The sequence below is a fragment of the Pongo pygmaeus genome, chromosome 13, assembly GCF_028885625.2.
Source record: "Pongo pygmaeus isolate AG05252 chromosome 13, NHGRI_mPonPyg2-v2.0_pri, whole genome shotgun sequence".
In the NCBI taxonomy this organism is placed as follows: domain Eukaryota; kingdom Metazoa; phylum Chordata; class Mammalia; order Primates; family Hominidae; genus Pongo; species Pongo pygmaeus.
This window is the reverse complement of record NC_072386.2, coordinates 38,660,242-38,684,581: the sequence shown is the minus strand read 5'-3', so window position 1 is coordinate 38,684,581 and position 24,340 is coordinate 38,660,242. Positions and strand designations below refer to the sequence as shown.

Below are 24,340 nucleotides of genomic sequence, written 5' to 3'. Positions count from 1 at the left end.
GCAGCATTACCGAGAAAAGAGTTGTTGGAAATGCCAAAAGAGGATCTAGAAATTCCTTATATACCCCAGTTTAACAATTCCCTCTGATGAGCAGGAAAACATACTTCAACTGGATTTTAGAAGTTGGTAAACTGAAATAGAGGAAGATAATGAGATTTGCCAATGGCCATTACTTAAATCGTAGTAGGACCAAAACAAAGTTCAGAAGAACTATCTTCTAGCCTCCTGCTGCGAGTGTCCAAGAACCCTTTTCTGTAGGGACAAGAGAGATGTTTCCAGTGTCAGGGAGCCAACTACCCTAATGGGTTTGGGAACTTAGCATATTTTAATTTCTACCTTTGCCATGTGGTGAAATTGAAAAGTGATCTACTGAGTTCCATCATTTTCAGTTCTATTGAAACTTGACTAAGCCTGCTTTCATTATTATTTAGAATTTTTGTGAAAGCATAAATATTCCTGGGACATCATAAAGCTTTAAATCATAAAGTTGATTTTTAATTTTCTAATCTAAAACAGCTTGAACACCTGAAGGGACTTAGCAATGATATTACATTATGTTGCATCTGATAAGATTCCTTCAGGAAACAGTCATACTATGATCTAAAATATTGTATGGTTTACCAAAGATAAGTAAATTGTATAGTCATCTTTCTCTTATTAGCTTCTTTGAAATAAACTAACATGTAATTGTTTGACCTTGAGAAAAAAGCACCTAATGTTTGATGGATGAGTGAATGAACGGGTGGATGAGCCATAACACAATCTCTCAGTGAATGAATGGGTGGATGAGCTATATCACAAGCTCTCAGAGGCTTCCTTTCATCCCTCACAATGTTTCAGCTCTAGTTCAATGCCGCAAAACTTGAGTGTCTCCAGTAATAGTGGTGATGATCTGGAATAGCACTAAATCAAGCACAAATCATTCAGAAACTTCCCTTTAACTAAGGTGTCTATTTCCTTCCCCATTTTACTAGAGCTGCCCATATATAACTCGATTGATGGAAGCCTTACTTCTACTTCCTGCCTTTCCTCTGACAGGAGGTAAGAATAAGCAATGCAATAGGCCCAAGGCCAAAAGCTGAGCTGAGGAGATCTCATTCACTGCCAGACTGGTCACCCATCTCAGAATAATTGACAGCTGATTAGAAGGGGTGCTGAACTGCAAATGTCATACAGCCTGGAGAGACCCGGCAAGGGAAATAGTGAGGAAAGAATTGTATAGTGGGAGAGTGTTGCTGGAGCGGATCTGACTTCCAGGCTTAATCTTACCACAGAGTCTTAATGAGTTCTCCCCACCTTTCTGTTGTTTCCCCACCCTCTCACTTTCTTGAAAAACAGCCCCTATTAACTGCTTACGTCCTAGGGATGGATGCTAGCATAATATTGGGTGAAAAGTTTTTTGAAGCTTTTGAAACTAGGGAGGTTAATAAATCACAAAGCTAGAAATGACTGGCTTCAGGATCCCCAAAACTGGCTACTGAGCCATTTCTGTGCTATCAAATAAACTGTCAACCTAAAGTACCTGTCAGGTCTAGGCACCGGATCTCTGAGCTTCTCCACTGTCCCCCCAACCCTTCTAGATTCCCTCCTCCACATACACATTCCAGTTATCAGCCAGCCTTACTAAGTCACCAAGACATCAGGTTCAAGTAATCGTTAGTCATTAATTAAGCTGCCATGATGTTGCAGGTACTTTCTAGAAATGGCATAAATCTAGAAAAGAAAAAACAGACTTGGGTGGAGTGGGTTTGAAGCTCACTGTAGGCACTCACGGTTTGATTCTTTTAAGTCTTTTCAGATTAAAAAAAAAAAGTCTGAAGTAGACTGTGATTATTCTGGAATTTTCTCTCCATGACCTTGAAGGGCAAGTTTTGACTTTATTCTACTGGGAACCTACTCTACAGAGAGTCCCCTGTAGTAGTGGGGAAAACAAAAGCAATAAATAAGACCTGAAGAGGATCACATAAGCCCAGGAGTTCAAGACCAGCCTGGGCAACTTGGCAAGACCCTATCTCTACACAAAATTTAAAAATTAGCTGGGAATGGTAGTGTATCCCTGTGGTCTCAGCTACACAGGAGGCAGAGGTGGGAGGACTGCTTGAGCCCAGGAGTGCGAGACTGCAGTGAGCTGTGTTTGTGCCTCCACACTCCTGGGTGACAGAGCAAGACCCTGTCTTAAAAAAAAAAAAAAAAAAAAAAAAAACCTGAGTTTTGTGCCCCATAATATTTACAGCTAAATAAAGATAATAGATGTATATATGACTACACAGGGGCTGTGACACAGAATTTCCTTCAAATATATGTGTAAGATCCTCTCAATATGCAATTCTTGGCTTTTTCTCTTCTACCTGAAAACCTGAACGGATGTCTGTCAGGTTGTTTTTTGTTGTTTTTTTTGTTTGTTTGTTTTTGAGACAGAGTCATGCTCTGTGTCCCAAGCTGGAGTACAATGGGGCAAGCTCAGCTCACTACAACCTCTGCCCCCCACGTTCAAGTGATTCTCTCACCTCAGCCTCCCAAGTAGCTGGGATTATAGGCATACACCCCCATGCCCAGATAATTTTACTATTTTTGTAGTTTTAGTAGAGATGGAGCTTTGCCGTGTTGGCCAGGCTGGTCTTGAACTCCTGGCCTCAGGTGATTTGCCTGCCTCGGCCTCCCAAAGTGCTGGGATTACAGGCATGAGCCATGGTGTCTGGCCAAGATGTCTGTCTTCATCTCTGGAAGCCCTACGTTCTTTCAACCATCCAACCAAGCTCCACTTCTCTTTTGTAACTTTGCTTTTTCCTTAATGAGCCTTCCCCAAATCTATCTGTACCATTTGTTCTAGCATCCCCCCTTCCCCCGGACACCTGTGTGTGTTATATGTATTTGGTGCACATATGTTGTCTGGTCCAGCTGGTAGCATTTAGATCAAGTAATCCACAGGCTGCAAAAGCAATGAGAAACCTCCTTATTTGAGATCACTACCACAGTCACATTAATCAAAGAGGCAAGAGAGCACAGGTTCTTGATTGACCTTGTAGCTGGTTTGTCTCTGTTGTTAAAACAGGGTTCTGCATACATCCTGAGATTCCTTCCTGCCTTACCAATATTGAATGCCAAAAAGGAGTCAACGGACTTGACCAGGTCTATATTTCTTTTGTGTTGCTCCAGGATTCTTCTACAGCCAGATGATTCCTTACAGATCTTGGCACCAGTGGAAGCAGATGTGGGTTTCTACACTTGCAATGCCACCAATGCCTTGGGATACGACTCTGTCTCCATTGCCGTCACATTAGCAGGTAACCCGAAAATCCCTGTTCTGTTCATTTCATAAACCTTTATTGAATGAGTGCCTATAGTGTGTCAAACAGGCCCAGAGATGCATAGATAAAGGAGACCCAGATCCCATCTTCAGGGAGTTTGTAATCTATAATTACAACAGCAGTGTAGTATGAGGTAGAATGAAGTGCTATAACTGCTAACCAAATAGTATGCAAGGACAGTACATTCCTGCCAGGAGGTCTTAGAGTTGCAATGAGTGGAATTTTGATAAGAGACAGGGATATTTCATGCAGAAAGAATAATGTGAGCAAAGGTGATGTGTGCAAATAAGTAGCATGTTGGAACATGAATTGTGAATTATGATCATTGAAGACTCTTTTGGATCCTGTCATCTCCTTGTTCCACCTGTTGCAAGAAAGACTACAACCCATAAATAATTGGAATTCTGTGGTCATGGCTTGAAGCAGGAGTGTTCCCCAGAACTTCTCTCTGATTCTGCTTTATTTCATCCTCTTGCTCTAATGCACTGCCAACACTTCCCCTTTATCCATTGAAGTTAGACAATACATTCTGCACATGGTAACTTAAGAACATTGCAACTCAGAGTACAGTGTCTCCCAAAGTTGTGGTCTTGTAGTAAAAGACATGTAGAGCTTTTATAAAACCTCTTTGCATAGGACAAACCCATGCCTTTGAAACTGAAAGAGAACTTAGATACCAGCTGGACCAAGGCACTTGTTTCTCAGAGGCCAGGCAACCCGAGGTCACACAGCTGCTCTGCTAGTGGCGGGGAAAGAAGGGAACTGGAGTCTCCTAACTCCCAGCTCATTGTTCTTCCTACTTCCCCACTGATCTGAGAAAATAGGATCCTTCCTCTCAGATCTGGGCCATCCAGTCTTTGTGGCTGTGTCGCATGTGTTTGTATTTATTCTTTTCAATTGCTGCTCTCATCAGATGATTCAGTAGATGCTAGAAAAGCCAACATCAACCCACACTGACTTCATCTGTCCCTGCCAGGATTATGTTGTCATACTGTACTCCAGTCACACATGCTACCCCCTTGCATATCTGTTTAGCAACAGTATTTCTGCCCCCATGACTTCAGGCTGATCTGGGAAGGGACCCTTAGCAGGAGGCTTTGCGGGGAAGATCAAAGTCAACAATGAAGAAGGCAAGTTAAGGAGCCCTGGGCCGGATTAAAGACTGATATTATTAATGCCTATTTTTTGTGAATAAAACATTTGCTTTTCTTCTAATGTATTCCAGTTGCAATCTTTATTCCCCTCTTTATACAGAGTCCAGATGCTCAGCACCAATCTTGTTAAATCTCTCCTGCCATCCGCCCTCCAACCTGCTTTAGCAAGGGCACTGCTGACATCTTTCCAGTTGCTGGCAGATAGTGGCTCTTGCAGGATTAATTCTCTTGTTTATATTAATCCAGATACGGTTCAGCTCTATCACAGACTAAATACCCTTTGTTCACCCGAATTTAATACGATTAATAGAAACCTGTCTGGAATTAAGCAAGGCAATTGTAACATCAGGCTTGCCTTCAGCTCTTTAAAGAGGGGTTATTGGAGGCTGCCAACAAGTTCAAAGCCAGGGAAGAGAGACAGAGCGGCCAAAGAGGCACCAGGGAAGGGGAGAAGAGGGGCTGCCTGGTGAAGTATGACTACAGACACCACACCTAGGGCATAGGGAGCTGCATCCTTGCACCTTAGCTGCTAGGGTTTGTATAGGTCTGCTGGAAAATCTATCAAGCAGTCCCTCTAAAAACAAAGGCTCAAAATGTACATTGCCTTAAGACTGTATTTGTACCCTTACCTGAGTTTATCATCCACACCTGTGCCAATGTCTACGCTCACAGTGTTGGGTGGTTCACCAGCTCCTGTTGTGAGCACACCCTCTGCCACATATTGTGGAACCTACAGCAATAAATAAAACCTGTGTTTTGTGCTCCCTGATGCTTACAGAGGAGTGAAGGCAAGCGATGGATACCTGGCTACCTAGAATTGGGAGAAAGTTGCAATTTACTTCAAATGTATGCATGGAGATCCTGCTTAGTAGGTTATAAGATATAATCTGAACATAAATTAAATTGGAGGGGTGGGGGTGAATGAGTATTAGGCATTTCTAAGTTTTATTGCCACTTATACTCCTTATTAGCTGTGTGATCTTGGACAAAGTATATAACCTCATTGAGTCTCTGTTCTCATCTGTAAAAATTAAACGAACATTATTTTACAGGGTTGTTGTGAGGTTAAGTAAGATTGCACGTGTGAAAAAGCACTTAACCCAATGCCAGGCACATTGTTCACACTCAATAAATGTAAGCCTCCTTTCTTTCTCTAGCTCTTCTAAAGTGAAACAACCTGAAAACAATTCTAAGATGTGCAAACCATTATCCCAACTCTGCTTCTATGTATCTTTCAGTATGAGTCTTAACACTGAGATTTTTCAAGTACGAACTTAGAAACTGATTCAGTTCAGTTGCAGTCAAATCCTCACGATGAATCTCAGCACTACTGTGTTTTTATGGAAACTGCAGGGGTTTTTTCCTGGACTTTAGTATTAATGTAGGCCAAAGAGGAAAAAAAAAAGACTTTGAGCCTCAAGATAATCAAGTGTCCCCATGATTTTGTAAGGAAAGTATGGACTTCTGTGTTGCCAGTGTGCCTGCATTGACCAGTTGCGGGGAAATTTGTTCATAATGATTCACAAAAGCAGGCATAGCATGGCAGTTAAAATCATGGGCTCCGGAGCCTTAGGGTCTAGGTCTGTATCCTGGCTCTGTCACTTCCTAAGTGTAACCTTGAGCAATGTCTTTATGCTCACTGACTCAATTTCTTCATCTGGAAAATGGTGCTAATAACAGTACCTGACTCAGAAAGTTCTCATGGAGATTAAATGCAATCATTCATAAAAAATGTTTATAAGTGTGGCTGGCGTGTAGCAGGTACTCAATATTTGTTAGCTATTATGATTGAGAGAATAATGCATACAACAAAAGCCAACTTATGTTTACAATGGGAGAGACTCTTTTTCAGGGACCAGGATGCTCACAAACCCTTTGTAGAGCAGCTCTCTCAATCTCTCAGTGTCAAATAGGGAAGCTAGATTAGCCATCTGGAAAGCACTTGGGGTGCCTGGATTCAGAGCAAGGGAGATGGCTTGTGATGAATATTTCACATGGGCCACAGAGAGAGAGGCCTAATGGGCTCTCCCTGGCCCACAGCAAGATGCCTGCCGTTAAGTTTGCCCCATCCCGTGGATCCAGTGTCTTGCCAATTCTGCCTCTCAGATTCATTTCAGTTCTACTTCTTATTCTGTATACAAGTTTTCTTTGAACATGTAAACACCATTTAGTTTTAGACATAGAATACAGCCAAACCTTCCTTGCTCTGCCCTGTTTGGCCTATAAAATACTGTCTTTTGTGCCTTTTGCTCCTCTCTAAACTCTTCCATTATGTGCTGATTTTATCTTTAAGTCTCAGGGATTTGGGAGTACCTTGCAAGTGTCTCTCAGCATGGAGATGGCCAGTATTTCCCTCCCTACCTCCCTGGAACAGCCCAGGGAATTCACAGCCATTCAGACCAAATGGCACAAAATTCCTCTCTCTAAATTCACTTAGCTGGATGCCTGTTTCACTGCTCCAAGTGTAGATGAAAGTAGCTTAGGAGGGGAGGATTGCAGGGAGGAGATTATAGGAATGTCACCAAAATGTCACATACCTAACACTTTGAAGTATTAATTACTTTGTGTTCAGGAATAAACAGGGCTAGGTAAAGGAGGGTCTCTGATGTGTGCAGATATAAGCACAGAGATTGGAGAATCATCTTGGCTATTAAATTCAGCACTCAGCCATCTTGCTCAGAAATCTTCCAAATCTGAATGGCCTAGGCAAAGTTTTAAAGGAAAGGAAGTAGTTTCCTGGTAAATTGCTTCAGTCTGGATCCGTGGAGTTTAGCTGTACTTACCAATGCAGATAAGGGCCTCTCCAGGTATAGACCATTGGTGAGGTCATCGACAAAAGGGAAACATTTTTGGTTGTTATTGATTTTATAAGATCACAAAAGAGATACTGTAAGGCCTGCCTGACATCATCAATGGGAAATGAGAATAAGATGAGGGCTGAGGGATGAGTGTATCTTTCATTGAAAGGAGAGAACACAGATGAGCTCATCTGACATTTTCACAGGAAGGGAGAGACAGAAAATATTTCTCCTTTCCTAGCATGTTTTTTAGCTCTTTATGAGTTGAATAGCTGATACACATTGTGTCTAATAAAGAGATCACAGAAACCTCACTGGGAAAATAAAAATAAAAGGCAATCGTTTTTTAAAATTCTTCTTCCTCTGTCCCTCCCCATCATGATTTAGTAGCTACAATAAAAGGCAAGTGATTGTGTAAGCTTACCATAATGTAAGTCACTTCAAATTAACATTTCTGAATTTTTCACCCAGCAGTTCTGTTAACAAAGGAGGGTTTTGCTTCATAAAGTGTTAGGCTCACAGAGGACCTAGTCAACAATACAAAGGCTAACAAAGGAAGATTTGCTCCCATGCACTAGATCAAAAGGAAAAGTGGTCCAGGCGCGGTGGCTCATGCCTGTAATCCCAGCACTTTGGGAGGCTGAGGCGGGCAGATTGCCTGAAGTCAGGAGTTCGAGACCAGCCTGGCCAACATGGCAAAACCCCATCTCTACTATCTATATTTTAATATCTAAAAATATAAATATTAGCCGTGTGTGGTGGCGAGCATCTGTAATCCCAGCTACTCAGAAGGCTGAGGCAGGAGAATTGCTTGAACCCGGGAGGTAGAGGTTACAGTGAGCCAAGACCATGCCACTGTACTCCAGCCTGGGCAACAAGAGGAAAACTCCATCTCAAAAAAAAAAAAAAAAAAGGAAAAGTGGACAGGTTTGACTGTTCTCTGGGCCACATGGTAATAGCCACTGACTGATCTAAGCTGCCATCAAGGAGATTTCAATATCTGATAGAATACTGAATAGCTAAGGCCCTTAAGTTTTTCTCAGTAAGTACAGATGTAGAGAATGCCCACCAAAGACCCCAAGCTTTTATAGAACTTACTTAAAACTGATGAGAGTATAGCAAGAGAATCTCACTGAGCTCTCCAGTTGACTAGAGGAAATAAAAAAGAAAGTACAAATGGTCCAAGTTGGCACATCTCGATCTCAAAAAAGCAATTCCAACGTCTATTCAATGGAATGCAGGAAGGATGGTGGTTGGACAGGTGGTGGGATATACCACATCCTTGGTTAGTGGTTTCTAGGGAGGCTGCAGCATCACATGGCTGTACTAAGTATGGGGTCCCTTGGCTAGGACTCTGTAGTGGAACATGCAAAGAATTTGTGGCAGAACCACTTCTGGCCTTATTCTACTTAGAAGCCATCAACATCAATTAAATAATTAGAAGAGGTAATGGTAGTAATCTGAGCAACCTGACCCACTGACATTGGCAAAAAAATATCTAAATATTGAAAGAGAATGGTATTGGAAACAAGGATATGAGAAGGAAGTCATGCAGCCTGGGAAGGTCCGGGAAAAGGCAGTCTAAGCCCTACCTACTTCCTCAAGTGCTAAGGGCCCTGTAATATTTATGCTGAAGGCATGCCAACTAAACAGAATTTCAAGGGCACAAAAATTGTAATTCCTTCTCATCTTTTATGCAAGGCAATTAATTAGTTGTCACAATGTTGACCCTAAAAAAACAAAAACAGGCAAAATCAGGTTAAAACTATTTTTTCAGCTTTATTGAGATATAATGTACATATCATAAAATTCTTTGTGAATGTGCAATTTAGAGATTTATTTAGCAAACTTATATAGTTATGTAACCATTACTATAAAGTTCTTTACCTTTTTTTAACTTCTAGGTTTGGGGGTTGAATCCCCAGGTTTTTTATACAGGTAAACTCACGTTATGGGGATTTGTTGTACAGATTATTTCATCACCCAGGTACTCAGCCTAGTACCCAATAGCTATTTTTTCTGCTCCTCTCTCTCCTCCCACTCTCCACCCTCAAGTAAGCCCCAGTGTCTGTTGTTCCCGCTTCTTTGTGTTCATGAATTCTCATCATTTAGCTCCCACTTATAAGTGAGAACATGTAGTACTTGGTTTTCTGTTCCTGTATTAGTTTGCCTCCAGCTCCATCCACGTTCCTGCAAAAGACATGATGATTGTTCCTTTTTATGGCTGCATAGTATTCCATGATGTATATATACCATGTTTTCTTTAGCCAATCTGTCATTGATTGGCATTTAGGTTGGCTCCATGTCTTTGCTATTGTGAAGAGTGCTGCAGTGAACATTTGTGTGCATGTGCCTTTATGATAGAATGATTTTATATTCCTCTGGGTATATACCTAATAATGGGTTCTTTACTTTTAACAGCTTTATCAAGGCATAATTAACATACCATACAACTCACCCACTTAAAGTATACAATTCAACAGCTTTTCATATATTCAGAGTTGTAGCCGGGCACAGTGACTCATGCCTGTAATCACAGCACTTTGGGAGGCTGAGGTGGAAGAATCACTTGATCCCCAGGAATTCAAGACAAGCCTGGGAAACAGAGAGAAATCCCATCTCTACAAAAATAAAAATAAAAATCAAGATGGGTGTGGTGGCACATACCTGTGGTCCCAGCTACATGGGAGGCTGAGGCAGGATTGCTTGAGCCTAGGAGGTTGAGGCTGCAGTGAGCCAATACCACTGCACTCCAGCCTGAGTGCCAGAGTAAGACCCTGTCTCCAAAAATAAAAAAAACAGGAGTTGTGCATCCATCACCACATTCAATTTTAGAACATTTTTATTATCCCTAAAATAAACTCCACACTCTTAGCTACTACTCCCTAATCCTCCCATTTCTTTCAGCCCTATGCAACCACTAATATACTTTAAATCTCCATAAATCTACCTAATCTTGATATTTTGTATAAATAGAATCATACAGTATATGGTTCTTTATTTCTTATTTCACTTAGCATAATGTTTTCAAGATTTATCCATGTTGTAGCATTATTCTTATTTATGGTAGAATAATATTCCATTGTATAAAATAGACCACATTTTATTTCTCCATTCATCTGGTGATGGGCATTTGGGATGTTTCTACTTTTTGGCTATTATGAATAAAGCCGCTATGAAGATTCACATACACGTTTTTACGTGGACATATTTTTTATTTCTCTTGGTTATACACACCTAGGAGTGAAATTTCTGAGTTGTTTGGCGCATTTATGTTTACTATTGAAGAAAGTGCCAACTGTGTTTCAAAGAGACTGCACCATTTTACATTTCCACCAGCAATGTAGGATAGTTCAGTTTCTCCATAGTCTCACGAACAGTTGTTTTCATCTATCGTTTTTATTACAGCCAACCTCATGAGTGTGAAGTAGTACTTTATTGTGATTTAAATTACGTTTTAATATTGACTAATGATGTCAGGCATCTTATGTGTTTATGAGTCATTTATGTCTTCTTTGTTGTGGTGATAACTTTGGTGATGTAGAAGGTGTATATGGCCTGCATATTTTCTGTTGCTGCCATGACAAATAACCACATACTTAGAGACTTAAAGCAATACAAATACCTTACAGTTCTGTAGGTCAGAAGTCTAATACAGTCTCACCAAGATGTCAACAGGCTTTATCCCTTTCCGAAGGCTCTAAAAGAGAATCCTTTTCCTCTCCATTTGAGTTGTTGGCAGAATTTAGTTCTGTGCAACCTAGGTCTATGGTCTCTGTTTTCTATTTTTTTATTTTTTATTTTATTATTATTATACTTTAAGTTTTAGGGTACATGTGCACAATGTGCAGGTTAGTTACATATGTATACAGGTGCCATGCTGGTGTGCTGCACCCATTAACTCGTCATTTAGCATTAGGTATATCTCCTAATGCTATCCCTCCCCCCTCCCCCCACCCCACAACAGTCCCAAGTGTGATGTTCCCCTTCCTGTGTCCACGTGTTCTCATTGTTCAATTCCCACCTATGAGTGAGAATGTGCAGTGTTTGGTTTTTTGTCCTTGCGATAGTTTACTGAGAATGATGATTTCCAATTTCATCCATGTCCCTACAAAGGACATGAACTCATCATTTTTTTTATGGCTGCATAGTATTCCATGGTGTATATGTGCCACATTTTCTTAATCCAGTCTATCATTGTTGGACATTTGGGTTGGTTCCAAGTCTTTGCTATTGTGAATAGTGCCACAGTAAACATATGTGTGCATGTGTCTTTATAGCAGCATGATTTATAGTCCTTTGGGTATATACCCAGTAATGGGATGGCTGGGTCAAATGGTACTTCTAGTTCTAGATCCCTGAGGATTCGCCACACTGACTTCCACAATGGTTGAACTAGTTTACAGTCCCACCAACAGTGTAAAAGTGTTCCTATTTCTCCACATCCTCTCCAGCACCTGTTGTTTCCTGACTTTTTAATGATTGCCATTCTAACTGGTGTGAGATGGTATCTCATTGTGGTTTTGATTTGCATTTCTCTGATGGCCAGTGATGGTGAGCATTTTTTCATGTGTCTTTTGGCTGCATAAATGTCTTCTTTTGAGAAGTGTCTGTTCGTGTCCTTCGCCCACTTTTTGATGGGGTTGTTTGTTTTTTTCTTGTCAATTTGTTGGAGTTCATTGTAGATTCTGGATATTAGCCCTTTGTCAGATGAGTAGGTTGCGAAAATTTTCTCCCATTTTGTAGGTTGCCTGTTCACTCTGATGGTAGTTTCTTTTGCTGTGCAGAAGCTCTTGAGTTTAATTAGATCCCATTTGTCAATTTTGGCTTTTGTTGCCATTGCTTTTGGTGTTTTAGACATGAAGTCCTTGCCCATGCCTATGTCCTGAATGGTAATGCCTAGGTTTTCTTCTAGGGTTTTTATGGTTTTAGGTCTAACGTTTAAGTCTTTAATCCATCTTGAATTAATTTTTGTATAAGGTGTAAGGAAGGGATCCAGTTTCAGCTTTCTACATATGGCTAGCCAGTTTTCCCAGCACCATTTATTAAATAGGGAATCCTTTCCCCATTGCTTGTTTTTCTCAGGTTTGTCTCCGTTTTCTTGCTGGCTGTAATCTGAGTGCCATTTCCAGCTTCTAGAAGCCACTGAATTCCTTGGCTCATGGTTTCTTTCCTCCATCTTCACAGCCAGCAATGGAGGGCTGAGTTTTCATGTTGCCCAACTCTGATATTAGGAGCTCATATGATTAGACTGGGCCTACTTTGATAACTTAGAATAATCTCCCCATTTTAGGTTCAGCTGATTAGCAATGTTAATTCTGCCTTAGCCATGTCACAGGTTCCAGGGATTATGACATAAACATCTTCAGAATGTCATTATTCTGCCCACCTGTCTGTCTGAAGGGCACAGCTCATTTTCATCTGACTGTTATCCTCCAAAAATAAAAATTTAATGTTGCTAGACTTTCCCATGATTTTAGAGACACCAAACCAAAAAATGTTTAAAAACAACACTTTTTTTTAACTCACCATTTTTAACTGAACTAATTCAAATTTTTAAAAATCCTGTTTGGGCTAAACATGTCTGTGCTCTGAATATAGCCTTGAGGCTACCAATACCTCCTTGTTTGTATTCCATTTTCTATGTTATCTGCTCATATATTACACCTCACTTTCCAGATGGAGTCAGAGTGTTATTCAAAGGGTAATCATAATTTATTTGATTAGATGATTCCAACAAAAACCATGTAATAATTTAGATGGAAGGGGAACAATTATTTTTTACTATTACTAAGAAGCCTACTATAATAATAGAATAAGTAAGATTCTAGGGAAAGTTTTTGCCTCATTGCCACATTTAGAAGCAGACTAGGACTATGAACCTCTTTCCTGATTATAAACAGAGGGATTTAAACAGCTGCTCTCTTGGGTCTCTTTTAGACCCAAGAGTTCTATGAATCTCTTGCATATATAATAATGAGTGATAACATTCTCTACCATGACTATCAACTATTAACTCCCTTTATCTGAAATTCTGACGTTGAAAATTGACTCTGTTGTATTTTTGGGAATGGAAGACTAGATGGCAAAGAAGTAGTACAGTTTTTGTGATGAAGTCTTGGAAGAATAACAAATGAGAGGAAAATGTCTCAGAGAACTGGTGAAGACAAAGGGTACAGGGCAAATAGAGCTGACTATTGGTCAAATGCTGACTCAGGAGGCCGGAAATAGATGTAAAGGAGGCCTTACAAGAAGGTCGGCAAGGAGTTAAAAACTCCTGCACTATAAAATGCAAAAGACATTGGGAAGGAAAACTAGACTAAGAAAAGATCTTACATGTTAATATAACTATTATTTGTAACAAAGCAACTCTTATGGGAATTGTCAGGTAGTGAGATCCAGAAAAGCTTCTGGCCAGCAAGGAATAGTAATGGAACATTAATATTCAGAATCCATTATTACTAATATCAGATGGATAAGATATTGTTGGTATTTATAAGGGTTTTCCTAGCTCATGCTGATTTTAGTCCCTCAAAGTTTATTTGACTCATGAGTCTTAAATTCTTCAACTGTAAATTTTCATTTCAGAGAAAATTTGAAGATTTAGTTCCAGTGATCCTTGTGAGAAACCTATGACAGTTCTAGTATAAGCAGAGTCTAGCATTTCTTAAGACATTTCTTTGATATACTCACTCTTTATAAGGTATTGTTCATTGATTAAATCTGGATTAAATACAATTTACTCAGTTTAGGGTATTAAAAATGTGTTAAATTTATAATACTTCATTGCTTTAAACTAAAATATTACCTTATACTGTACTCAAATATTGCTGTATACTCAAATATTTTAATTAGTAGACATCACTGTCTTTTTTGTGTTTAAAACTGAGATTTGGATCTTCCATGGATATCACAACTGTTTTCTTGAACTCTAATGGGGGTCACCCAGGGAGTCAATCTGGCATATGTTGTTTCCTAGCATTTCTAGAAATGGGTACTTTTTGGAATCTTCAACAAGGCCAGCCATAGTGTGACTTTTAAGCTCTCTGCATCTGTCCGGATATTGTTACCAGTTTACAAAGAATCTGTTGTATTTAAATTATTTCTTCTAAATACACTGGAATTCTCAGAGTTGTTCAAAATAGAAGCAGTTTAGTTCTTTCTAACAAATTTGTTACCTCTCCTCTTACCTGTCTTCCTCTTTCTTTTCTTTAACGTTTTCCTTTCTGCGTTTTCTGTATTCATCAGAAGGTCCCAGCACTGCTCCTCATAGAGTTTTGCCATTGTGTTATAGCAGAAATAGTGCTGGTGATAGCTAGCATTTATTCAAACTTCCTGCTGTGCTAAACCGTTTTTACAGCTTTGCATGCATCCATTTACTTACTCCTCTCAGCCACTGTAGAAGTAGAAAACTGAGGCACAGAGATTAAATAACTTGCCTAAGGGTACTTAGCTATACTATGCAGAGATGAGGCCGGGACACCTAACCTGTAGACAGCCTTTCTCCTGCCCCTGCCCCTGCCCCTGCCCACTGAAGGCATCACTAGCTCATCACGTGTTTTTCCTCTTCAGCCCTTATGAATGTAACTCGGAATCCGTATCTGCACAGTACTCCAGGAAAACTCTGTCAGTCATTAGATTTGGCTTCAGGATCTCAAACCTATTTGCTGTTTGTGGGCCCTTTCTGAAGCTGTCATGAAATCTCCAAACGTGCCAAATCTGCCCAGCCTGCGGCCCTTGTGTCTCTTGTTGCCCCCATTTCCATTTATCTTCTGCAAGTGTCTCTTCTCCCTGAGAATGAATACACATGCACATCTCCTAGCCTAAACTGCCTTAGCCAAAGAGAGAATCTAAGTCCTTGAAGTACAACTCATTTTTGATGGCAAAGACTAGGGGAAATTATTTTGAAGTATATTCGTGACTTACAATGTTAGAGGAATGGAAGGAAGACCCATTGGATTCATCCATTCAAAGAGTCAACAAATGTTCATTAAGCCTGGGTTAAATGGCACTTACTAACTGTTACAGAAAAACAAACCTATAAATATATGATGGGTAAAATATGGTAGTTTATTTCTTGCTCACATAAAGTCTAAAAGAATTGCACAACAGAGTTTTTGTACTTTGGGCCAAGAAGTGGCACACTTCACATCTGTTCATGTTCCATCTGCTAGAACTCAGTTCCATGCTCATAGCTAACTGCAAAAAGGCTGGAAAATTATCTAGCTGTGTGCACAGGAAGAAGAGGAAAAGGGTTTGGCTGATAGCAAGTCACTCTCTGCCATGGCTTCTAAAATGGAAGGCGGCATGACAGTTTAAACAAAGTTTCTATTAGCAGAGGCCTGGGATTCAGCCCTGAGTAAACAGTACTTACAATGCTCTCTACTCTTGGCTTCATTCAAAAGACAAACTTTCCATCTCCTCTGGCTTCTCTCTCAATCACCTTTATATTAGGCCAAAGATATTTTTCAAACACATATGTTCAGATTTCTTCCCACTGAATTTTGATTTTACCCCAAATCACATAGGAGAGAGACCTGAGCCAGAGCCCAGACTATGTGCAAGAATGGATTTCTGAGCATTGCTCCAGGGGTTACTCATCTGTCCCTGCCTGTCTCTCCAGAGGTCCTCATCCTTCAGGATCAAGATGGTGCCTGGTTGGCTGAACACTTCTGTTTTAAAGGCGTCACAAGGTCATGCTCCTTCCTTAATGGGCTTTACATCCTTGGATGTTGACGTACAAGTTTTAGCCATATGTCAGGCTCGCCTTTTGTGTAAGAGCTGCCCTCATTTACTAGTGAGGCTCTATTTCCCCTGTTACATTACTTCTAACAGGAACTATAATCCAAAAGCTGTGCTGTGGGTACAATGAGGTCTGAAGGAACCATGCAAAAATGATTTTCGTAATGCTTCTGTTTCTGTGTCTGACTATCTTGGAGGGGCTTCACTTTTCATATTGGGCCTGAGAAATTGAAACGCTTGCCTTTATTTCTGTTTCCTTATTTTTTCTTCAATTTATACAGATATAAAACTTGGCATATTCTTCTGTTTGTATGGCTCTCATTCAGCTATAACACAAACAAATTTACAGATTAAATGAAAGAATGTAAACCCTATCAATTTCTATAAATTAACACTATTCTGTGAGCTGATGCTGACTTGCTAAAACTAAAAGGCTGTTCACAAAGCATACATAGTACTGGCCGGGTGTGGTGGCTCACGCCTGAAATCCCAGCACTCTGGGAGGCCGAGGCAGGTGGATCACGAGGTCAGGAGATCGAGACCATCCTGGCTAACACGGTGAAACCCCGTCTCTACTAAAAAATACAAAAAATTAGCTGGGTGCAGTGGCGGGCACCTGTAGTCCCAGCTACTCAGGAGGCTGAGGCAGGAGAACGGCATGAACCCGGGAGGCGGAGCTTGCAGTGAGCCGAGATCGCACCACTGCACTCCAGCCTGGGCGACAGAGGGAGACTCTGTCTCAAAAAAAAAAAAAAAAAAAAAGCATACATAGTACTGACTGCTGAGGCGTGGCTGATGCAGTGGAGGGCTCAGTAATGCTGATTTAGCTCTCAGCACCTTTTTCTGTTTTTCCTATTCTGAAAGCCCTTTTGGTACAGCGTGCCATGGCTTTTGTTATCTTAACACAAATGTATAATTTATCATTTCACTCCTTCTCTGCATCGTTGTTTTTTTCTCCTTAGTTAACTTCTGTGGTTAAACTAGAACTAGTTAATACCAATGTGATTGTAATCATGTCCACAAACATAGGTACTGGCGATTGCATGGCAGTCATCACACAGCAGTAATCAATTAGTAGGTGATCAACCAGGTGATCTAAAGTAGGCTTATGTTGATTTTTTTAAGTTGGCCACTAAAATAACAGCTCCAGCTTGAAAACTTGTAATAGAGATCTAGTGGTGTTTCAAAAGATATCTCTCACCAGGAAGAAGAGGAACCAGTTAAAGAAAAACTAAAAGAGTACAATGTATTGAATATCAAACCTGCCTCCGTAACAGAATCACCTAGGAACTTGTTTAAAATAGAGATTACAGCTTCTACCCTGTCACCTGAGATTCAGATTTAGTAGTTCTGAAGTGGGACTCAAAATATATGCTAACGTTTTTCTAATAGATGTAAGAGGGTCAATTGATTAAGCAACATTATTTTCATTAAAATCTCTATTGATTATAAATACTTGGATAACTTTGTGCTTTGTCTTAACAATGGATCATGAAAATGATAAGGATGTATAAGAAGTAGCCTGTGCTAACAACAGTACTTCTCCTGACAAGAAAAAAAGGCCATTACTTTCCAGCAAAAACTCAATATAATTAATTAAGGGCTGGATTTAATTCAGTGACATTTGAATTTTATAGCTACACACTTGCAGCTATAAAAAACCACCTTTATTATTAAAATTCCTATAGGAAAAATAACTTGGTAATTGTGACTCTAAAGCTCTCTTGCCCCTAACCTCATTTTCCCCATTGGCACAGTTGTTTTTATAACACAGTAGAGCAACTCTTGTATTATAGCAGGACAGATTATATTTTAAACAAGTGCCCTGGGGATTCTGAGGCAGCCAGTCCGCAGACAAAGATTTGGGACTACCTATCGCAAGCACCAGACTTTAGGTCAAAGATCTGGGCTCCAGTTCAGCCCTATAACTTGCTAGTTCTGTTGCCTTGGACAAACCATGGGGCCTTTCTGAGTCTGAGTTCTTTGTGTATGTAGAAGATAGTACTGTTGTTTCTGCCTCTCAGGGTTGTTATCCAAAAAATCCAGATAATGCATATAGCACACCATATAAACACATATTTTCATTTAACAGATACTTCTTGAGAATCTACTAGGCGCCAGGCCTAGGTGATAGAAATAAAGAAGACAACAAGAGAGATGTGATCTCTGATGTTATCAAAATTACATAATGAAGTAGCAGGGGCTGGGGGGAGATACACAAATATAGAAGATAAATTCTGTTAGTTCTAGTGCTTATGAAAAAAGTAAAGTTGTCCCCATCTAAAGTATACATCTCTTCACCTCCATGCCACACATAGGGATGCATGCTTTATATGGAGTGGTTAGAAAAGGCCTCACTAGGAGGTGTTATTTGCACAGAGACCTGAACGACCAGAAGAGAGCCGTGCAGAAGTCTGTAGGTGGAAGATGTCAGGGACAGGGAATGGCCAGGGTTGACGTGCTGCTGTGTTGGAGGAAAGGAAGGCCAGTGTGCTGGAGCACTGTGATTGATGGGGAGTGTGGGCTAAGTGAGGCAGGTGATATAGACCACTGGGTCTTAATGTACAGGGGACGGTTGGTCATGAAAAGGAGCTTGAGGCCAGGCATGGTGGCTCATGCCTGTAATCCCAGCACTTTGGGAGGCCAAAGCAGGTGGATCACCTGAGGTCAGGAGTTCGAGACCAGCCTGACCAATATGGTGAAACCCCATCTCTATTAAAAATACAAAATTAGCTGGGTGTGGTGGTGCATGCCTGTAATCTGAGCTACTCGGGAGACTGAGGCAGGAGAATTACTTCAACCCAGGAGGCAGAGGTTGCAGTGAGCTGAGATCCCCCCATTGCACTCCAGCCTGGGCAACAAGAGCGAAACTCCGTCTCAAAAACAAAAAAAGAAAAGAAAAAGAGCTTGAAGTTTTGTTTTAATTGTACTGAAAAGGGACTGGAAAGTTTAAGCAGAAAAGTTGTATGGTTTGATTCATGTTTTAGCAAGATCACTCTGGCTGCCATAAAACTGTAGTGAGGGAAGAGTGAAAGTCAGAAGACCAGTTAGTCTGTATACTAGTCCAGCCAGAGATTATGGTAGCATTAGATCATGGCAACAGAGATGCTGGTGAGATGTAGGGTAGATTTGGAGTCAGAGCTGGGTAGCTCTAACTCTGAGTAGGGAGGTGAGGTCATGTATACCAGTGCTAATTCAGTATCATTCCAACTGCTTCCTCCCATTGTGGCCATGCATTTACTATTCTCAACAATCATTATAGTACTAAATCACTCATCAGATGATACATAATCTCAAATGTATGGAATATAAGTTGCATAAGGGAAAAGGCCCCTGAGCAGTCAAAATAGAGCCTATGCATGCATTCCAAGGTGAGCTTCTCAGAACATTATTCAAGTTTCTGCTGTTGAACACAGTTCTGATAAGCTTAATTGCTTATGCCTAGAAGGCAAATAAAATGGCAAAGAAGAAAGAGGGATAGCTTCTATTATGAGGCTGTGGGACGGTACAAACAGGAATACAGGATAAATAGATGTGGGAGAAAACAAAAAATATAAAAAGCAAGTATAAGACTCCAAAGGGCATTTCTGAATTAAGGTTTTCTTCACATTTAATGAAAGCAGAGAAGAGTGAATATCACTGTGGAATATCCTGCCTGTAAAATGGTGAAAACAAAATTAAATCCACTTAACTTACAAAAGGTTAAGCTTTGGTTATATGAATATGATCTCATGTGGACCCTATTTCCCCAAGGTGTTCAATGAATGAGTCTTTTCATTGTATTTTGTAGTCATGTGCATGAAGTGCTGTATTTTATTCCCAGCTGATAAAGGCCTATTAAAACACAATGTACACAGGACTTCGACTTCTGGAAAGATGGCATAGTTACACTTTTCCCTATTCTTACTGCTAAGTACCACTGAAGGCCCTGTACATTATATATAAAACACACATAAGGAGACTAAAAAGTAAAGGGAAGAAAGCCAACTGACCAAAGACCTTGGAAATCAAACTGTAAATTTGTTGGGTTTTCTTTTTGCCTCATAAATCACAAACTTGGAGCTCAAGAAGCTGGCTACTGGTAAACACCAATGAGTACCAAAAAAAAAACCACCAGCTAGAAACCTTCTCTCTCTAACAAAAGGACTAGGAAAGGGGAAGCATAGCAAGACAGAAAACCTTTAGAAAATTCTACTCTATGCTAGCCAAATGCCACCGAAAACAGTGTGTCCACCACTACCCACACCAGCAAAGGCTGAGCAGGGAGCCTAGATTCCCCACCAGCCAGCCTCAAATGAGGTGCCCTCCAACCCTCATGGAGGGGAGTATCAGAGATTTTCAGTTCTCGTTCATTACACCTACCAGAGTGTAATGTGGAGACCACATGGGGAGCCTGGAGATCCACCTTCACCCTGCAGTGCCCACCTTCCCCTCCCCACTGGGGTGGTGTAGAGGAGGTCTCCTGGAGAGTGAGGACTTGTACCACCTGCCCAAGGTGAGGAGGCTCCTCCCACAGCTGTGTAGTGGGGACTATGTGGGGATCCAGAACTCCCACTCCTGCCCAGCAGTAATGAGGAGTCCCACACTTGGGTAACAAAAGAGGCCAAGTGGAGAACTTGGACTTAACCTGCACTGGGTAGTAACAAGGAAGCATCTCCCTGCTCCCATGCCTGAGTGGTTTTATAGAAAGCAGCTAAAACAGAAGGTTTAAATAAGATCCAAATCTCATAACTAGAAAAATATACAGGTTTCAATTGAAACCTAGACATCATGGAAAAACCCACCTTCACCACCCTTATTCATTGTAGTGCTAGAACGTCTACCCAGTGCAGTAATGTAAGAAAAGAAAAGAAAAGGCGTAGAGACTGGAAACAAAGAAATACAACTTGTCCCTATTTGCAGATGAAATGATTGTCTTTATAGACAATCAAAAGAAAACCAAAATAATTAGGTTAATGTAACAAAATATAACAGGACTTGTATCTCAGAAACAACAAAACTCTGATGAAAGAAATTAAAGAAGATCTAAATTAAAGAAGATAAATAGACATATTTATCATGGATTGGAAAACACAGCAAAGTCAAGTTGTCATTTCTTTCCTAATATACATGTTTAATCTAATTCCTATCATAATCTTACTAATATTTTATACATGTAGAGAAGATTATTCTAAAATGTATATGAAAAAGCAAAGGAACTAGAATAGCAAAGAAGCAGGAGAAATCAGCCAACCTAATTTCAGAATTAGTTATATAGCTACAATAAATAATATTGTGTGGTATTGGTAGAGGGACAGACACATAGATCAGTGGAACAGAATAGAGAACTCAGAAACAGATCTACACAACTGTGCCCAACTAATTTTGACAAAAGTGCAAAAGCAATTCAATGTAGGAAATATAACCTATTCAATAAGTGGTGAGAGAGCAATTAGACATCCATAGTCAAAAAATAAATGGGCTTTGACCTCTTATCTAAATGTGACCTCTCACATCTTACCTAAAAATTAACTCAAAATATATCACAGACTGAAACATAAAATGTAAAACTATAAAACATTTAGAAAAAAATAGGAAAAATCATCAGGATCTAGATCTAAGTAAATAGTTCTTCAACTTGGTATCAAAAGCATAATCCTGTTTTTGCTTTTGTTGCCTATGTTTTTGGGATCTTATCCAAAAAATTGCTGCCCAGACTAATGTCATGAAGTGTTTCCTCTATGTTTTTTCCTAGTAGTTTTATCATTTTGGGTCTTATGTTTAAATCTTTGATCCATTTTTAATTTTTATGTAGTAAGAACTAGGGGTCTAGCTTCAGTTTTCCCAGCACCATTTATTGAGGAGACTGTCCTTTCTCTGTTCTGTGTTCTTGGCACTTTTGTTGAAAATGAGTTGGCTGTAAGTATGTGGATTCATTTCTGTGTTCTCTATTCTGTTCTATGGGTTTATGTGTCTATTTTCATGGCAATACCATGCTGTTTGGATTACTGTAGCTTTATAGTATATTTTAAAATTAGGTGGTGTGATGCTTCCAGCTATGTAATTTTTTTTTTTTTTTTTTGAGATGGAGTCTCACTCTGTCACCAGGCTGGAGTGCAGTGGCACAATCTCAGCTTACTGCAACCTCTGCCTCTCGGGTTCAAGTGATTCTCCTGCCTCAGCCTCCCAAGTAGCTGGGACTACAGGCTGTGCCACCACGCCCAGCTAATTTTTGTATTTTTAGTAGAGATGGGGTTTCACCATGTTAGCCACAATGGTCTCAGTCTCTTGACCACATGATCCGCTGCCTCAGCCTCCCAAAGTGCTGGGATTACAGGCATGAGCCACCACATCTGGCCCCCAACTTTGTACTTTTTGCTCAGGGTTTCTTTGGCTATTTGGGGTATTTTATGGTTATAGACAAATTTTAAGATTGTTCTTTCTATTTTTGTGAAGAGTGTCATTGGTATTTTCACAGGGATTGCACTGAATCTGTAAATTGCTTTGTACAGTATGGACATTTCAACAATATTAATCCTTCCAATCCATGAGCATGGGATATCTTTACATTTATTTGTGTCCTTTTCAATTTCTTTCACCAATGTTTTATAGTTTTCGGTGTAGACATATTTCACCTCCTTGGTTAAATTTGTTCCTAAGGGGTTTTTTGTAGCTATTGTAAATGGGATTATTTCCTTGATTATTTTCAGGTAGTTTACTATTAGTATATAAAAACACTACAGATTTTTGTTTGTTGATTTTGAATCCTGCAACTTTACTGAATTTGTTTGTTCTAACAATTTTTTAGTAAAGTTGTAGGGTTTTCTGTATATGAGATCATGCCCTCTGCAAACAAGGACAGTTTAACTTTTTCCTTTCCAATTTTAATGCCCTTTATATGGTTCTCTTAACTAATTGGTTTGGCTAAGACTTGCAGTACTATGTTGAAGAAAAGTGGTGAACATGGATATTCTTGTCTGGTTCCAGATCTTAGAGGAAAAAATTTCATTTATTCCCCATTCAGTATTATATTAGCTGTGGATTTGTCATATATGGCCTTTATATTCCTGAAGCCTTCTCAACCTAATTTGTTATGAGTTTTTATCATGAATGGATGTTGAATTTTGTCAAACGCTTTTTCTACATCTATTATCTTTCTTATAGTAGCCATTCTAACTGGGGTGAGATGATACCTCATTGTGGTTTTGGTTTGGATTTCCCTGAAGATTAGTGAAGTTGAGCATATAGTTTTTGTCCTTCATTCTGTTCATGTGATATATCACATTTATTGATTTGCATATGTTGAACCATCGTTGTGTCTGTAGGATGAAACTTCATCATGGTGAACAATCTTTTCAATGTGCTGTTGAATTTGGTTTGCTAGTATATTTTTAAGGATTTTTATATACATGTTCTTCAGGGATCTTAGCCTGTAGCTTCCTTTTTGTTTTTGTGTCCTGGTTGGTTACATCAAACTGAAAAGCTTCTGCACAGCAAAGGAAACAATCAACAGAATAAAAAGACAATCTACAGAATGAGATAAAATATTTGCAAACTCTTTATCTGACAAGGGATTAATATTCAGAATATGTAAGGAACTCCAACAACTCAACAACAACAAAAAATAATTTTCAAAAATGGACAAAAGATAAAAAAGAACAAGATCAAATTCTTTCTAGGAACATGGATGGAGCTGGAGGCCATTACCCTTAGCAAACTAACGCAGGAACAGAAAACCAAATACTGCATGTTCTCACCTATAACTGGGAGCTAAATGATGAGAACACATGGACACACAGAGGGAAACAACAGACGCTAGGGCCTGGTGGAGGGCAGGAGGAGGGAGAGGATCAGAAAAAATAACTATCGAGTACTAGGTTTAATACCTGGCTGATGAAATAATCTGTATAACAAACCCCCATGACACAAGGTTACCTATGTAACAATGCTGCATGTGTGCCCCTAACTTAATTAGTTAATTAATAAGGGCAAAAGACCTGAATAGACATTTCTCAAAAGAATACATACAAATGGCCAACAGGCATATGAAAAAATGCTCAACATCACTAATCTTCAGAGAAATGTAAACCAAAACCAAAATGTGATATCACCTTACCTCTATTGGAATGGGTACTATCAAAAAGACAAAAAATAGCAAATACTGGCACAGATGTGGAGAAGAGGGAATTCTTATACATTGTTAATGGGAATGTAAATTAGTATAGCCATTATGGAAAACAGCTTAGATGTTCCTCAAAAAATTAAAACTAGAACTACCATATGATCCAGCAATCCTACTCCTGGGTATATATGCAAAGGAAATGAAAACAGTAATCAAAGCGATATCTGCACTCCAGTA

At 39.7% G+C, this 24,340-nt stretch overlaps 1 protein-coding gene across 7 annotated transcripts in view; it reads left to right on the top strand.

The window, feature by feature from the left end:
* Window positions 1-24,340, top strand: part of ADAMTSL1 (ADAMTS like 1) — a 443,802-nt gene that overhangs the window by 318,728 nt on the left and 100,734 nt on the right. For all 7 annotated transcript variants that reach the window (XM_063650521.1, XM_054500641.2, XM_063650519.1 and 4 more), the window contains one exon: window positions 3,157-3,284. In XM_063650521.1, coding sequence (XP_063506591.1) covers window positions 3,157-3,284 — 128 coding nt within the window. The remainder of the gene's footprint in view (window positions 1-3,156; window positions 3,285-24,340) is intronic.